The 18539-nt window shown below is 46.9% G+C and overlaps 1 protein-coding gene across 1 annotated transcript in view; it reads left to right on the forward strand.

Moving 5' to 3' along the window:
• Nucleotides 1-18539, forward strand: part of LOC140393924 (collagen alpha-3(VI) chain-like) — a 369822-nt gene that overhangs the window by 317169 nt on the left and 34114 nt on the right. Inside the window, exons 43-44 of the mRNA XM_072480566.1 lie at nt 4002-4089; nt 12480-13169. Of these exons, the coding sequence (XP_072336667.1) occupies nt 4002-4089; nt 12480-13169 (778 nt within the window). The remainder of the gene's footprint in view (nt 1-4001; nt 4090-12479; nt 13170-18539) is intronic.

The following is an 18539-nucleotide window of genomic DNA, read 5'->3' on the forward strand; positions in this document are numbered from 1 at the left end:
TATAGTGTCTAGGATTTAGAAACTGCCCAACATAAATAGAGGTAAAAATAAAATACTTAACCAGCAACCACTGCGCCCCACACGAGAACAGCAATCAGCTGTTTTGGGCCTGGGCAAAGAATTTAAATCTTTACTACTTACCTAGCAGTTACTCTGTACTCACTCTGACTGGATTCAGCTGGAAACTCCCAAGAGTAAGGTTTTTAAAAAAATTACTCCCCTTCTCAGCAAGCATTCACTCAGCAACCACTGCACCTCGCACGATAACATCTCAGGGGAAAGAAAAACTGCTTACCAGTCACCAGCCAATCACTTACCTGCAGGCTGTGACATCACGGTTCAACTTCTTTCTACTTATACCTGCCCTCGAGTCTCCCTCTTGATCTTTACTCAGCTATGATCCTTACAGTGATTGTCTTTGGTTTTGGTTAGAGGAGGAGGTAGGAAGGGAAACACTGAAGAAGTGTTTCGGGTTTAACTGTCACTTGACAACAGCTCCTCCACAAACCACCTTCAAGATACGGTGACCGCAATGCACTGATGCAAATTTTCCCCGCAACAGCCAATTAGCAGCTCCGCTCTACTGCCCACTGCTGGATGCTTGCCTTCACTTGAACACCAAGGGTGTCTTGCTCAGTTACACTTTCTGGATGCAGTGAGCGCAATGCACTGATGCAAATGTTCCCCGCAACAGCCAATCAGCATCTCTGCTCTACTGCCCTCTGCTGGATGTCCCTCAGTCTTTCCTCATAAGATCTTCCCTCCATACCAGGCAACATCCTGGTAAATCTCCTCTGCACCCTTTCCAATGCTTCCACATCCTTCCTATAATGCGGCGACCAGAACTGCACGCAATACTCCAAATGCGGCCGCACCAGAGTTTTGTACAGCTGTAACATGACCTCATGGCTCCGAAACTCAATCCCTCTACCAATAAAAGCTAACACACCGCACGCCTTCTTAACAATCCTATCAACCTGGGTGGCAACTTTCAGGGATCTATGTACATGGACACCGAGATCTCGCTGCTCATCCACACTATCAGGAATCTTACCATTAGCCCAGTGCTCTGTATTTCTGTTACTCCTTCCAAATTGAATCACCTGACACTTTTCTGCATTAAACTCCATTTGCCACCTCTCAGCCCAGCTCTGCAGCTTATCTATGTCCCTTTGTAACCTGCAACATCCTTCTGCACTGCCCACAACTCCATCGACTTTAGTGTCATCTGCAAATTTACTCACCCATCCTTCTACGCCCTCCTCCAGGTCATTTATAAAAATGACAAACAGCAGCGGCCTCAAAACAGATCCTTGTGGTACACCACCAGTGACTGAACTCCAGGCTGAACATTTCCCATCAACCACCATCCTCTGTCTTCTTACAGCTAGCCAATTTCTGATCCAAACCGCTAAATCACCCTGAATTCCATGCCTCCGTATTTTCTGCAATAGCCTCCCGTGGGGAACCTTATCAAACTCTTTACTGAAATCCATATACACCACATCAACTGCTTTACCCTTGTTCACCTGTTTGGCCACCTTCTCAAAGAACTCAATAAGGTTTGTGAGGCACGACCTACCCTTCACAAAACCGTGTTGACTACCCTTAATCAAATTATTCCTTTCTAGATGATTATAAATCCTATCTCATATAAACCTTTCCAAGACTTTGCCCACAACAGAAGTAAGGCTCACTGGTCTATAGATACCGGGGTTGTCTCTACTCCCCTTCTTGAACAAGTGGACAACATTTGCTATCCTATTCCTGTAGACAATGACGACATATAGATCAAAGCCAAAGGCTCAGTAATCTCCTTCCTAGATTCCCAGAGAATCCTAGGATACATCCCATCCGGCCCAGGGGACTTATCTATTTTCACACTTTCCAGAATTGCTCACACCTCCTCCTTATGAACCTTCTAGTCTAGTCGCCTGTATCTCAGTGTTCTCCTCAACAACATTGTATTTTTCCTGTGTGAATACTGACGAAAAATATTCATTTAGCACCTCTCCTATCTCCTCGGACTCCACGCACAACTTCCCACCACTGTCCTTGACTGGTCCGACACTTACCCTAGACATTCTTTTATTCCTGACATACCTATAGAAAGCTTTAGGGTTATCCTTGATCCTACCTGCCAAAGACTTCTCATGTCCCCTCCAGGCTCTTCTTAGTTCTCTCTTTACGTCCTTCCTTGCTAACTTGTAACTCTCGAGCACCCTAACTGAACCTACACGTCTCATCTTTACATAAGCCTCCTTCTTCCTCTTGACAAGTGATTCAACTACTTTAGAAAATTATGGTTCCCTCGCTCAACGACTTCCTCCCTGCCTGACAGGTACATACTTATCAAGGACACACAGTAGCTGTTCCTTGAACAAGCTCCACATTTCAATTGTGCCCATCCCCTGCAGTTTCCTTCCCCATCCAATGCATCCTAAGTCTTGCCTCATCACATCATAATTGCCTTTCCCCCAGCTATAACTCTTACCCTGTGGTATATACCTATCCCTTTCTATCGCTAAAGTAAACGTAACCGAATTGTGGTCACTATCGCCAAAGTGCTCACCTACCTCCAAATCTAACATCAGTCCTGGTTCATTACCCAGTTCCAAATCCAATGTGGCCTTGTCTCTTTTGGGCCTATCTACATACTGTGTCAGGAAACCCGCCTGCACGCATTGGACAAAAATTGACCTATTTAAAGTACTCGAATTATAGCGTTTCCAGTCAATATTTGGAATGTTAAAGTCCCCCATAACAACTACCCTGTTACTTTCGCTCCTATCCAGAATCATCTTTGCAATCCTTTCCTCTACATCTCTGGAACTTTTCGGAGGCCTATAGAAAACTCCCACCACGGTGACCTCTCCTTTCCTGTTTCTAACCTCAGCCCATACTACCTCAGTAGACGAGTCCTCATCAAACGTCCTTTCTGCCACCGTAATACTGTCCTTGACTAACAATGCCACCCCTCCCCCTCTTTTACCACCTTCCCTGTGCTTACTGAAATATCTAAACCCCGGAACCTGCAACAACCATTCCTGTCCCTGCTCTATCCATGTCTCCGAAATGGCCACAACATCGAAGTCCCAGGTACCAACCCATCCTTCAAGTTCATCCACCTTATTCCGGATGCTCCTGGAGTTGAAGTAGACACACTTCAAACCACCTTCCTGCCTGCCGGTACACTCCTGCAACCTTGAAACCTTACTCATGACCTCACTACTCTCAACCTCCTGTATACTGGAGCTACAATTCAGGTTCCCAACATCCTGTCGGGGTTTTATTATTATTTTCATCTGCACTCGGTAAACACTAATGAAGTATGTGTTGGCTTTTACAGCCAAGCAAATCCACCACTGTGGGTGTGGCAGGGGAATCCCCTCCATTGGCTAGACCATGATTGTTCCTGCACCCAGGCAGATAGTGAGGCACTCTGAGCCTGTCTTGAGTGCTCGTTACCTGGTCTCTAACTGGGAAGTTGCCTGAAGGCAACTGTTGCCACTGAGAACCTGGAGGCTGAGTGGAAATCCCAGTTAACCTTCATAGGCTACTACTGAGTCAGATTGGCTACCAACCACATATTGTCGAGAAGCCCTGCCATCTTTCCATTCCATCTCCTTGAAATTGGCCCGGGGATGGGGTGGAGCCACGGAACTAGTGCCATTTTTGACGAACCCCCCCCCCCCAGCCTCTGCTCCCAGAAATGGCAGGTGCTAAAATTAGCCTGAGGACACAGGATCTAAGTTTATAGACTGAGATAATCAAATAGTCTTGACTTACAATAGTTCTTGTGCTCCAGGCACTGAAGATGTTCTCTGTAAGACAGTGGGCTAGGACTGAGTCATAGCAACGAGAAGATTGGTGAATGTTGTGGAAATTTGCTTGCTAATCTCTGGGATCAGGGAACTTGTTTTGTAAATTGTACTTCGGGGAAAGAGTGAGTTTGATGGTTTTAATGTTGCTTCTTAATCATCATTTTCTGTTTTTATCAGAAAAATGATGCTGGGCTTTCCCAATTCTACATTTTCCGAAATGATGATGAAACAGTCAACAACGTGATGACATGCCATGTTTGTTTAGGTACGTATGCATTTTTACTGGTATCTCAGCTAGGGGCTTCATATTTTAAACCTGTTCAAAAATGTTTTTAAAAAAAATAAGTTTAGAGTATCCAATTCATTTTTTCCAATTAAGGGGCAATTTAGCGTGGCCAATCCACCTATCCTGCACATCTTTGGGTTGTGGGGGTGAAACCCATGCAAACACGGGCAGAATGTGCAAACTCCACACGGACAGTGACCCAGGGCCAGAATCGAACCTGGGACCTCGGTGACGTGAGACAACAGTGCTAACCACAGTGCCATGGTGCTGCCCTTAAACCTGTTAAATATCTTGGCATCATTGTCTTCCAGTGAAAGCTATCACCCAAGACCAGGATTTTCTGTTTCCCAAAGGTGCCCCCCGCCCCCCTCATGGCGGGTTTTCTGGTGGCCAACACTCTGCATTGGCGGCAGCTGAAGTCACTGGGCAGTTGTGTTGCTCACCAGCCATGCCGCCAAAGAGCCCCCCGCTGGCGTGAAGGACTGGAAAATCCCGGCCCAAATTTTGGTCATGTTAAGTGTTGACTCCATAATTCCAGGACCACTGAGGAAACGTTTGTTTGTTATAGGTTTCATAATGTTGCAATGGTGCAATGTGTTGTCCAGAGTTTAGTATTGTAGCAAACAGCACATGGACAACAGGTGCACGATTGAACGGTTCATCGTCAGAGTGCAATGGTGGCCATCACCCTTGCATGGGCACATGCATTGCACAAGTGTGTCACATTTTCTATTCAAAGAGGTAGCTCCAAAACGAGCGCAGTCCTAAAATGGAAACGATTAGAACAGATAGGATAATGGGCTGGATTCTCCAGTTCCCCAGCCAGCTGTTTCTTGGTGGTGCACCATACGCTGGCAGCGGGATTCTATCTTCCCGCCACTTGTCTATGAGAGTTCCCATTGAAACCACCCCATGCCACTGGGAAACCCACGTGCGGGGCTGCGCTGCAGCAGGAAACGTGAATCGCAACAGTCGGAGAATTCTAGCCAATTAGTATTCATCTCCATCATTAAGAAATGTGAACCAAAATTCAGAGGTGCTGCCAGCACACTTTGTTCAGATTCCCAGTTCCCTTGAAATTCAAAAGTGTTAAATTTTTTGGGAGAGTGTTTAAAGTGTCTTATAGAATGGACAATGTGTAATCCCCAAATTAATAATATTGTAAACGTTCAACTGCTTTTTGCAAAATGCACAGGGGGCAATCCCCCGGCACTGCCAGTGGGAAGTGCCAAGGACAGTACCAGGTGGCAATGCTGGGGAGGGGGGATTCCTTTTGGGGAGGTCCATGGGGGTGTTCCCCATGTCCTGGAAGTGGAGGGGGCAGTTTCTTGGGGATGTATATGTATGGAACCGATGAGGAGTTGGGGGGGAGGAATTTCCTGTGTCCGTGTGTGGGGGTTCCATGTCCAAAGGAGGGGGCCGGTTTCCTTTATTTTAGTTTTATTTTAAAGGGTGCCCAATCTCTTGAAGGCCGAGGTGGCTGGTGGGGCAGATTCTCCAGCATTATGTCACGGTACCCGCCTGCGGGAATTTTTCTTAACTTAAATGCCAAAAATTATGGCGGAAAAAGCCGGCAATGGAATCGGCAGGCTACACATCGCTTTTGTCGCCTGAGTTCATACTTAGTTTAAAAAAATGATAAACATTCACACATGTATTACTATGTAAGAAACTATCTGTGAATGGATTTTAGATCTGTGTGAGGATAACCTTCAATTTAACCTTCAATAACAGTGGGCTAGCTAGAACCTATTTGTTTACTTTTCGCATGTTTGATTCAGAGTGGACAGACTCACAAAAATGAAGGAGTATTTATGCTAACATTTATTGCCCAACTGAAAAGCCAATTAGCCATTTATCTATTTATTAAAATATATATTTATGCTTTTTTATTTTAAATGTATTTTGTAATTGGTTTCTGCTGGGTAAAGTAAAAGGTGTGATCAGGTTGACCAGGGGTAATTTCCCAGCTATCTGATAGAGAAATGTAAGGATCGTATTCTACATTAACAGCTTGGTGCACGGTACAACCCGTGGCGTAGCAGCCTCTCCTGTTTGCTGTTATGCAGCTTCACTGGATACCATGTTGATCACTGTTATTTACTTTGATGAACTTTATGCTCATCAGTGACAATCAGTACTGAGTACTGGAAAACTCCCACATCTCATGTTGGTAATGAGAACTTCCATATCGTAGTAAAATGCAAAGCTCATTATATTTGCTTTCTGAGTAAAAATAGGAAGGCAAACTATTATTTGAATGGGTATAAATTGAGAAGGATGAATACTCAGCGTGACCTTGGTGTCCTCATGCATCAGTCGCAGAAAGTAAGCGCACAGGAATAGCAGGCAGTAAATAAGGCAAATGGTATGTTGCCCTTCATAGCAAGAGGATTTGAGGACAGGGATAGAGATTTTCTTTTACTGCAATTGTATAGGGCATTAACGAGGCCACACGTAGAGTATTGTGTGCAGTTTTGGTGCAGTTTGGTGTCCTTATTTGACAAAGAATGTTCTTGCTATGGAGGGAGTGCAATGAAGGTTTACCAGGCTGATTCCTGGGATGATGGGACTGTCATATGAGGAGAGACTAAGTTGTGGTGTTGGGTGCTCTGAGGTACAGACGAACCAACGCGGTTGCGATTGGTACAACGCAGTTTTATTCCAACTAGTTATTTACACATTTGTCTTGGTACTCAGCACGTGATGACTGTGTGAGTGTCTTGTTAATGAGGTCCTGGCCTTGTCCTGTCTCCAGATGGACTGGCCACCAGGTGTCGTGTTTCTTGTCTTATACTGTGTCTGCTCTTGTCTGTGATTGGCTGTCGTGTTATGTGTGCTAATTGGTCTGTTGGTCTGTCTATCATGATGTGTGTGTTGTGATGTGTGTTTGAATATCATGACATCCCCCCTTTTTTTACAAGATTATGTGCCTACGTGGTTATAAATATGAATGTGTTCTGAGTGCAGCTAAAGGTGTGTGTGTGTGATATTTACAGCATGTACATGTGGCGTAACTATATACAAGGGGCCATGTCAAGTGTGGCATGCTAACGAGGTTGTACCATAACAAAAGAAGAAGAACGTTGAAATGTGGTCCAATCAAACGAGACCTGGAACGACTAAACAGTGACATGTTACAATATAGTAGTTGCTAAAACTTGACGTGTGAACAGTCTCATAAGTCCAGTCTAGTAGGTGGGCGACGAATTCGGGTTGACCGCCTCAAGGGTGGGTCGAGAACCACCGGCTGAGGTGCGAGCCTGGCCAGGGGCGGCGACAGAAGGGGCATGGTATATGGCAGCTCCACGAAGTCGCTATCAGGAACCAGTGGAGGACACGGCATCTGTGTATGGTTCCGTTGCGAGCGTGGAAGTAGGCAAAGGGCTCGCCGATTGCGCCTACGCACGGATCCATCCGGCATGCGTACCAGGAACGAGCGGGGAGCCACGCATCAGAGAACTTCGGCAGGTGCTGACCAGCCACCGTCTGGTAGATGAATGCGGACGTTGTCTCCAGGGGCCAGGGAGGGAAGATCAATTGCCCTTGTGTCGTACGATCTCTTCTGGCGATCGCGCTGCAGTTGCATCCTATGCAGTACCGGAGCATGGTCTATTGTTGGTGCCAGGATGGAAGGCACAGTGGTTCTGAGGGCGCGACCCATCAGCAGCTGTGCTGGCGAGAGACCCGTGGCTAGTGGGGCCGAGCGATAGGCCAGCAGGGCGAGGTGAAAGTCCGATCCGGCAGCAGCAGCCTTGCAGAGGAGCCGCTTGGCAATGTGAACGCCCTTCTCCGCCTTTCCATTGGACTGGGGATGCAGAGGGCTGGACGTCACGTGTGTGAAGCCATACGAGGCTGCAAAGGACAACCATTCATGGCTGGCAAAACAGGGCCCATTGTCCGACATGACAGTCATCGGAATGCCGTGGCGAGCAAAGGTGTCTTTGCAGGCCCTGATGACAGCAGACGACGTCAGATCGTGCAGGCGTATGACATCTGGGTAATTGGAGAAGTAGTCCATGATGATAACATAGTCCATGCCAAGCGCGTGAAATAGGTCGACACCCACCTTCGCCCAGGGGGATGTCACCAGCTCATGGGGCAGAAGTGTCTCAGGAGGTTGCGCCGGCTGAAACCTTTGGCAGGTTGTACAGTTGATCACCATGTTGGCAATATCGTCACTGATGCCCGGCCAGTATACCACCTCGCGGGCCCTCCGTCTGCACTTCTCGACCCCCAAGTGGCCTTCGTGTATTTGATCGAGAACCAGCTGGCGCATACTGTGCGGAATGACAATCCTGTCCAGCTTCAGAAGGATCCCATCAATGATGGCTAGGTCGTCTGGCACATTATAGAACTGCGGGCACTGCCCTTTGAGCCATCCTCCCGTCATGTGGCGCATCACTCGCTGTAAAAGGGGGTCGGCCGCTGTCTCTCGGCGTATGCGGGCCAGACTGGAGTCGTCAGCCGGCAGATTTGCCGCTGTAAAGGCCACCTGTGCCTCGACCTGACATACGAACCCCTCCGCATCTGGCGGCGTGCTCACTGCTCTGGATAGGGCATCCGCCACGATGAGGTCCTTCCCTGGAGTGTAGACCAGTTGGAAGTCATACCTCCTGAGTTTAAGTAGGATGCGCTGGAGGCGAGGGGTCATCCCGTTCAGGTCCTTGTTTATTATGCAGACCAGGGGGCGGTGGTCAGTTTCGACCGTGAACCATGGAAGACCATGGACGTAATCGTGGAACTTGTCTAAACCGGTTAGCAAGCCCAGGCATTCTTTTTCGATTTGCGCGTAGCGCTGCTCTGTGGGGGTCATAGCCCGCGATGCATAGGCAACCGGTGCCCATGATGACGTGTCATCCTTCTGCAGGAGCACTGCTCCAATGCCGGATTGGCTGGCATCAGTTGAGATTTTGGTGGGACGAGACGTGTCGAAGAACGCCAACACTGGTGCCGTAGTGAGTTTGCGTTTGAGCTCCTCCCATTCCAGCTGGTGTGTGTGTTGCCACTGGAACTCTGTAGATTTTTTGACGAGGTGGCGCAGAGTCGTTGTGTGGGAGGCAAGGTTGGGAATGAATTTCCCATGGAAGTTGACCATGCCAAGGAATCGTAGGACAGCCTTCTTGTCGGCCGGCTGCGGCATGGCTGTGATGGCGCTCACCTTGTCTGCATCCGGACGGACCCCTGACCGGGAGATGTGGTCCCCCAGGGACTTCAATTTGGTCTGGCCAAAGGCACACTTGGCTCGGTTGAGGCGCAGGCCGTTTTCCCGTATGCGTGCAAAAACGCGTTGGAGACGATGTATGTGCTCCTGCGGTGTGGTGGACCAGATGATGACATCGTCCACATATACGCGCACCCCTTCGATGCCTTCCATCATCTGCTCCATGATTCTGTGGAAGACCTCGGATGCCGAGATGATGCCAAATGGCATCCGGTTGTAGCAGAATCTGCCGAAAGGGGTGTTGAAGGTACATAGCTTTCGGCTGGATGGGTCCAGTTGGATCTGCCAAAATCCTTTAGAAGCATCCAGTTTCGTGAATATCTTCGCTTGGGCCATTTCACTGGTGATCGCCTCCTGTTTGGGTATGGGATAATGTTCCCGCATAATATTATTATTGAGGTCTTTGTGGTCTATGCAGATGCGGAGCTCGCCAGAGGGCTTCTTGACACACATCATGGAGCTGACCCATGGAGTGGGCTCCGTGACCCTGGATAGGACCCCTTGGTCCTGGAGATCCTGCAGCTGCAGCTTGAGGCGGTCTTTAAGTGGCGCAGGAACCCTGCGAGGTGCGTGAACGACCGGGATGGCGTCCGGTTTGAGGCGAATTCGGTATGTGTATGGCAGTGTTCCCATGCCTTCGAATGCCTCCTGGTTGTGGGCGAGGAGCGATTGGAGCTGTGCGTTGAACTCAGCATCCGGGAAGTCAGTCGTGCCATCTGGAGGGAGAGAAAGAATTTGTTGCACAAGGTGGAGAGCCTTACATGCCTGTGCGCCCAGCAGGGAGTCCTTCGATGAGCCAACTATCTCGAATGAGAGTGTGGCCGTGTGTGTTTTGTGTGTCACCTGGAGCTGGCAGGATCCCATGGCCGGGATAACGTTCCCGTTGTAGTCGACCATCTTGCACCGGGATGGCTGGATTGGTGGTCTGACCTTCATGGCATAGAATGCTGACCATGCTATGAGGTTGGCGGATGCGCCAGTGTCCAGGCGGAAAGTGATCGGCGATCGGTTGACCGTCAGGGTGGCACTCCATTCATCGGCCGGATTGATGGTGTTGACGCAGTTCACGTCAATGACCGCAACCCGGAAGGCGTCTTGGTCATCTGTGTCATCGGTTTGGATGTCCTGATGTGGAGGCTGGATGGTCCGCACGTGTCTGTGAGGTTGTCGGAGATGTGGAAGATCATCGACAGTAGGCAGCGTAGTGGCCCATCTTGCCACAGCGTAGGCATTGTCGGGTTTTTGCAGGACATTGCCCTTTTAAATGTGCAGCTCCACAGTTGCCGCACGTCATGACGTCATGGCGTTCGTTACGCCACTGCGCATGCGCAGTTCGGTCTTGCGTCGGGCGCGCCTGCGCAGTGCGTCCCTCAATGTTGCCGTTGGTTTTGGCGCGCACAAACGCGGGAGGCCTCAAAAAGCGCGCAAAACGGCCGCCCTCGCCCGGGCCATGGGCCGGGAGAAACTCGATTGCCTGGATGCGTTCAGCCTCGTGGGCGGCCTGGCTTGCCAATTCGATCGCTTGGGACCCCCACCGTGCCGATTCGGTCGCCTGAAATTGGGCATAGCGGCTGGTCGCATTTTAATGCAGGACACAGGCTTCCACTGCAGATGCTAAGGTCAGGCCTTCAATTTTTAGAAGCTGCTGGCGTAGGCCACTGGAGGCAACGCCAAAAATGATCTGGTCCCGGATCATGGACTCTGAGGTGGTGCCGTAACTGCAGGACTGCGCGAGTATGCGGAGGTGCGTCAGGAAGGGCTGAAAGAGCTAATCCTTACCTTGTAGGCACTGCTGAAAGATATACCTCTCAAAGCTTTCATTGACCTCAACGTTGAAGTGCTGGTCGAGCTTGAGGAGGACCGTGTCATATTTGGATTTGTTCTCGCCTTCCGCGAACACCAAGGAGTTGTATACATCGATGGCGTGCTGACCTGCGGTAGTGAGGAGCATGGCAATCTTTGTTTCATCCGAGGCGCCCTGTTTTTCGTTGGCTCGCATGAACAGTTCGAATCGCTGCTTGAAGAGCTTCCAGTTGGTGCCCAGGTTCCCAACGACTTGCAACAGTTGCGGTTTGTTGTGGGTGTCCATGGCTCAGGATGGCAGATTTGCCGGTAAGTATCGATTTACTCACTGGTACCATGTGGTGTTGGGTGCTCTGAGGTATAGACGAACCAACACGGTTGCGATTGGTACAACGCAGTTTTATTCCAACTAGTTATTAACACATTTGTCTTGGTACTCAGCACGTGGTGACTGTGTGAGTGTCTTGTTAATGAGGTCCTGGCCTTGTCCTGTCTCCAGATGGACTGGCCACCAGGTGCCGTGTTTCTTGTCTTATCCTGTGTCTGCTCTTGTCTGTGATTGGCTGTCGTGTTATGTGTGCTAATTGGTCTGTTGGTCTGTCTATCATGATGTGTGTGTTGTGAGGTGTGTTTGAATATCATGACATAAGTCAGTTAGGATTATATTCATTGGAGTTTAGAAGAATGAGAGGCGATCTCATAGCAACTTACAAAATTCTGACAGGATTAGACAGGGTAGATTCCGAAAGAATGTTCCTGACGATGGGAGAGTCCAGAACTAGGGGTCATAGTTTGGGGATAAGGGGTAAACCATTAGGACTGAGGTGAGGAGAAATTTCTTCACCCAGAAAGTGGTGAAACTGTGGAATTCACTACTACGGAAAGTAGTTGAGGGCAAAACATTGTGTGATTTCAAGAAGGAATTCGATATAGCTTTTGGGGATTAAAGGGATATGGAGGGAAGGCAGGATCAGGGATTGAATTTGATGATCAGCCATGTTCATAATGAATGGTGGGCAGGCTCGAAGGGCTGAATGACCTCCTCCTGCTCCTATTTTCTATGTTTCTACGTTTCTATGTTTAATTCAGTCACATCAGAAAAGCAGGATTTTGGTCACAAATGTGACAGCCTCAATCCTGAAATTAGCTTTCTGATTTGATCCCAAGCTGGGAATCATTTTGTACTGTGGGTCCTTGTTTATGAAGAAATTGTGGGTCAGGAAACTATTCCTTTTGATCACTTTTGAAATGCTCAGAAGATTGAAATAACTATTATACTCATGAGGAATTATAAAATGACTATGTTTAACAGGCAGTGAACAATTTGTTCTTTTTTATGCAGATTTTTGTGAAGCAAATGCCGTCTGTGATGCCAAATTCTTCCGAACCAAAAGATCGACAAAACCCAATGATGTAAACCTCGATATGGCATTCATCATAGACAGCTCTGCAACCATCAGCCCAAACCAGTTTATAGAGATTAAAAGATATATTTCTTATGTGACAGAACAGTTGGAGATTAGCAAGGAGCCTTCAACATCAAACCATCAGGCCAGAATTGCTGTGGTTCAGCATGCACTGTACAATTCTCAGACAAATTATAGCCAGGAACGAGTGAAAGCTGAATTCTCTCTTACTGATTACAATTCCAGTAAAGACATCAGAGAATACATCCGGGACAAGATGACTCAGCTTGAAGGGACGAGAGCAACAGCTCATGCAGTTGAATGGACGGTCGAAAACATTTTTGAAAAAGCACCTCAACCAAGGCAATTCAAACTCATTCTTCTGATAACCACAGGAGACCTCCCAGAAGCTGAGAGAGAAAAATTGGAGACTGTTGTCATAGATGCCAAGTGCAAAGGCTTTTTCTTTGTTATATTCAACATCGTCAAGAAACATAATGAAAAGAATCTAATCAACCTGGCAAGCACCCCTCAGGATGTATATTTCAAGCCAATTAATCATATTGCAGAGCTCCACAGTGAAGAGTTACTCAGGTTTGGACGACAATTCCCGAAGTACATCAATGGTAACTTTGCAGCCACTTCCTCACTACTACTGTTTGTTCCGTGAACTAAATTGAAAATAAATCCAGCGGGGAAAACTGTGCCCTCCTATATGGTGTGTTTGGTGGTTGGGGGGGGCATTTACTCAGGCGACATGGTAGGTGGGGACCACACCACCTTCCAGCCTTCATCCCAATTAAGTCCTTAGCAAGAAGCCCATGGATGGTCTTCCTGCCCACTGCCAATTGATGCCCAGAAGTGGCAAGTAAGAACCTCATCCTGCTGCCACTGGTATGAGCCCTGCAGTGTGCATGATCAGCAAATTCTGGTGTTTGCTTGCTACTCCCGGTACCTGATAGAGGGACCCAGCATCAGAGAAGTGATGTGGGCCTGCTGATAGCCAAACTCCTGCCCTTACTGCGGACTCCCCAACTCCTCCACCCCCTGGTATAGTTTGGGGGACAAAAAGTAATATTAAATATTCTAATACTCTTAAACAATACAGTAAGGCTGGGACTATAAATTCTGGAGTCTAAGTGTTCCCACCAACGGAGAATCGCTATTGGTCTCTGCTGGCATTAAGAGCGGGGCCCAGTGTGTGAGTGTCCCTCCTTCCCTATGCTAATTCATGAATGGGAAAGATCTCGCCGGATTCCATCGGAATCCTGGTATCAGGCTGCCCGATCCTAAGATCCGGGCAGAGGGCCCCCTCCCCACACAACCTTGGGAATAATGGTTTACCTCCCTCCCCCCCAACACTGCATGCATGCATAAGTGTGACATCACCCCCCCCCCCCCCCCACCGCCCCCGCCAACCGTCCCCATCAGAAGAGATCCCCACCTTTTTCACGGTGGAACGCAATTAGCTCCTTTTGATGTGGTGAGGAGCTGTCAATCATTGCAAGAGTGTTACTAAACATTGTGGTTACCATCAAACCAGGGTCCTTGAGATACATTCAATCGTGAAGGGAAAGATAGACAGCTGTGTCTGGTCCAATAAACTGTCAATCACTGGCCAATGCAATATATTGCTGTGTGAAATTGAATAGAAGAATTGCATTTCAAAGGCTGTCAGGGGATTTGAAGCCCTTTGGAGTGTACTTGGCTTTTGAGTGGGGTGGGGGGGGGGGGGGGGGGCTGTTGGTGACAAGTTTCCAGCTCATTAATTGTATGGAAATGGATGCAAATCAGTGATTTGCATCCTCGTGCCAGCGTGGGCAGGTAACATGCTGAGGCTACCGGCGGGGGATGGAAGAATGATGCCAAACCTGTTTTTCCCTTGACGTTCCATTCTCCATCCGATCGGGAATCTGATTGGAGTGGTGGTGAATGAAGAATCCCGGCCTATATAAATAAACAGGAATCTAAAGTACAAGTGTGACACTAAAGATTATCAGCAGTCCAAGCTGTCTTCATCAATACACTTTGCCGAAGATATATTTAAAGCTGCTATGGAAGTTTAGAAGTCAACATGATTTTGGTGTCACACTGTTGTCCAAATGTCAGGAAATCAGGAATAATGGATCAACAGTACAGCTCATGATTTCTTGACTGTTGCAGACTTGGTCCTTGTCTTAAAATGTGGTGTCCATGAGTTCACCACAGATTTAATGCAGACCTTGTGCTACTCACTTTTTGTTTTATTCATTCATGGGATGTGCATTTATTGCCAATACCTAATTTCCCTTGAGAAGGTAGTGGTGAGCCACATTTTCAAACCACTGAAGTCCATGTGGTGCAATTACACCCAGAGTGCACATAGGTAGAATTCCTATAGTGCTGCAGGAGGCTAGTCAGCCCATCGAGTCTGCACTGACCCTTGGAAAGAGCAATTCCAGGATTTTGAATCAGTGGTTAGAAGCAACAACAAAATATTTCCAAGTCAGGATGGTGGCTAACTTGGAAAGGAAATGAGGTGCTGGTGTTCCTGTGCCTTTACTGCCCTTGTCCTTCTAGGCCAGAGGCTTTCAATGTTTGCTTGAGGCTTCCATCCTATTTTATGAAAAAATCCATGGATCCACTGCAACATAAATATTTTTTCACAGAATTGTTACAACATAGGAGCCCATTCAGTCCATCATGTTTGCAGCAAATCTCCAAATGAGTAATTTACCTTATGCCACACCCCCACCTTCTCGACATACCCCTGCCGTGCCCTCCTTTTCAGATAACGCTCCCTCCTGAATGCGTCGACTGAATATGCCTCCACCATACTCTCACCGCAATGCCTTCCAGTAATTCACTGCATGAAAAAGTTTTCTCTCATGTTGCTTTTGCTTCTTTTCCCAATTAATTAATTTTTTTGCCCCCCCCCCCCACATTCTTTATCCTTTGAGTGGGAACAATTTCTCCCTATCCACTCTCTTCAGACTCCTCATGATTTTGAACACCTCCATCAAATCTCCTCTCAGCCTTCTTCACTCCAAGAAGAACAATCCCAACTTCCCCAATCTGTTCTCACAACTAATGTTACTCATCCATGGAACCATTTTCCTGAATCTCTAATGCCTTCACATTTCCCTAAAGTGTGGTGACCAGAAATGGACATAATATTCCAGTTGAGGCCAAATTAACATCTTGTATAAGTTCAATGTATCCTCTTTGTTCTTGTATATAAGGCCCCATCAAAGCCTAGGATACTGTACACTTTATTAACCACACCCTCAGTCTGTCCTGCCACCTTCAATGGTCTATGCACATATACATTCAGATCCCTCTTCTCCTGTACTCCCTTCAGAGTTGTACCTTTTAGTTTATACCGTCTCTCCATATTCTCCCCACCAAAATGAATCACTTCACATATCTCCACTTTGAACTTCATCTGCCACTTGTCTGCCCATTCCACCAAATTGACTATATTTTTTATAAAGTTCTAAACTATGTTCCTCATGGTTCACAATGCTTCCAGGTTTCATAACATCTGGAAAATTTGAAATTGTGTCCTGTATACCCATCAGGAAGAGCAAGGGTCTCAACACTGACCCCTGCGGAAATTCCACTCCAACCTGCCTCAAACTTGAAATACATCCATTAACCACTACTCCCTGTTTCCATAACGCAGCCAGTTTCCATGTTGCTATTATCCCTTTAATCCCATGAGTTATAACTTTGCTCACATGTCTATTGTGTGGCCCTGTATCAAACACCCTGTGAAATTCTATGGGCACGATTTTCCAGTCCTGCCTGCCCCGAGACCGAAATTCCCACCCAATGTCAACAGGTCTTTCAATGGTCCATCAAATTGTCTGTCTTGCCCACAACGATTCCCGCAATGGGCAGGACTAGAAAATTTACTTTCATGTACATTGCATCAGCAGCATCATTCTCATCAACCTTCTCTGTTACCCCATCAAAAATCTCCACATTTTCCTTTAACAAATCCATGCTGACTTTCCTTTACTAACCTACATTTGTCCATCTGACTATTAATTTTGTCCCAAATTATTGTTTCTCGAGGTTTCTGTATCACTGAAATTAAAATGACTGGCCTGCAGTTGCTGGGCTAATTTTATGCCCTTTTCTGAACACGGGTCTAACCTTTATGGTTCTCCAATCTCTGGAATTACCCCTGATTGCAAGGAAGACTGGAAAATTATGGTCAGCACCTCCACAATTTCCACCCTCACTTTTCTCGGTATCCTTGGATGCAACTCATCCTAGCCCTGGTGCTTTAACAATTTCAAATAAAGAGAGTCTATCTCATAACTCCATATTGAATTTAAGTCCTTCTAGTGTATTAATTACCTTCTCTTCCGCCATGGCCTGGGTGGCATCTCCAAGCTGAGAGCCCAGGCAACCATTGCTCTATTGAAACAGCTCCACCCCAGAGATAACATTTCTTGATTGACAGCGTGGGCGCTCTGAAATCTGCGGTCAATTTCACAATGCTCTTTGTACAAGGTTTCATGGTTTCAAGGGCTTACGATTTTTTCTATTGATACTTTAAAGGATCTAGTGATTGGAACGTTTACAGCCTTCTAGTGGAGTGACTTGTAACAGTGAATATTTATGAATGAATTACTTCTTTGAAAGTTTTTGTTTCCACATCCTCCTGTCACTATAGGGTTTATCGACCCTATACAGTGTATTGAACCAATGGTTATTTATGGAAGTGCCCGAGCTCGGCATAGGAGACCATCAAGGCCATTGGAGGTTGATGGGGTATACCTTGCACAGGGGCAAGAAAGGCCACAAGGGGTGGATAGAGGGCATGATTTGAATAGATCAGGCATAAGGATTGTGTGGGGGGTGGTGGCTGTAAGCGGTGAGGGCTGGAGAGTCTTACTTTTTCATTATAACTGGTAAAAAGTAATTGCCTTGAGGGATACCTTTTATAGAACTCACTTCTGCACTTTTCAGCCCTGAGGCTGCCTCCGATATTTTCCCCATTCAGCTGGTTCGAGCGCAGCATGCACCCGTCCCTGATGAATGAAATCTCCCGTCACTTTCTCCCGAAGCAGCCGGGCTAAACCGGGAAATTTCCCGACCCCAGTACCTGCCCTGAGAATCACATTTCCAACTTCTTTCAGCATATACCCCAAGAGAGATCCAGGTTTAAAATTTCATATTAACTCTTTATTAGCTGGGGCGATTTATCTTGCCTTTTTATGTGAAATGGCAATGAGATAAGATCATTTTCCAGAATTCTAACACTGGATTGGCTAACTTGGTTTTCGGTTGCTAAATTTCAATGGGCTTCTTATTTAATTGTAGGCGCAGCTCCAAAATTGTAGATGTAGCTATTGTGACATTGAATTTTAACATAAGTGGAATATGAACTTCTAATTTAAAAAAAAATGCAGGTTAGATAAATGAATTTGATGAGTAAAGTAAAATTAAACTAGAGAGAGGACTAAAATATATATCATATTAATTCTCAAATAGGGTTAATTTTATTGTAATATCTGAATACCTCATAGTACTGTAATATTAGAGGTTGTTTCAGCACTGCATTGAAAATTAAAATGGCAGGTGAGAGACTGAAATTCTCTCATACCTACCGTAAGTCCAAAGATGTGCAGGTTAGGTGGATTGACCGTGATAAATTGCCCTTAGTGTTCAAAATTGCCCTTGGTGTTGGTTGGGGTTACTGGGTTATGGGGATAGGGTGGAGGTGTGGGCTTGGGCAGGGTGCTCTTTCCAAGAGCCGGTGTAGACTCAATGGGCCGGCTGGCCTCCTTCTGCACTGTAAATTCTATGATTCTATGTAAGCCTATGGTTGCCACAATTTATTAGTACTCTGTACTAATTCCGGTATTTGTTGTAACGCATTCTTCTCATTTACCTTCCATTTCTCCTGAAGCTACTGTCTTGTGCTGGGATGTGGCGCCATAGATTTGTAACCGCCTCTGGTGCTTTACCCAAACAGTCTAACTTCACATACAAGCCTAGCC

The sequence above is a fragment of the Scyliorhinus torazame genome, chromosome 2, assembly GCF_047496885.1.
Source record: "Scyliorhinus torazame isolate Kashiwa2021f chromosome 2, sScyTor2.1, whole genome shotgun sequence".
Taxonomy (NCBI): domain Eukaryota; kingdom Metazoa; phylum Chordata; class Chondrichthyes; order Carcharhiniformes; family Scyliorhinidae; genus Scyliorhinus; species Scyliorhinus torazame.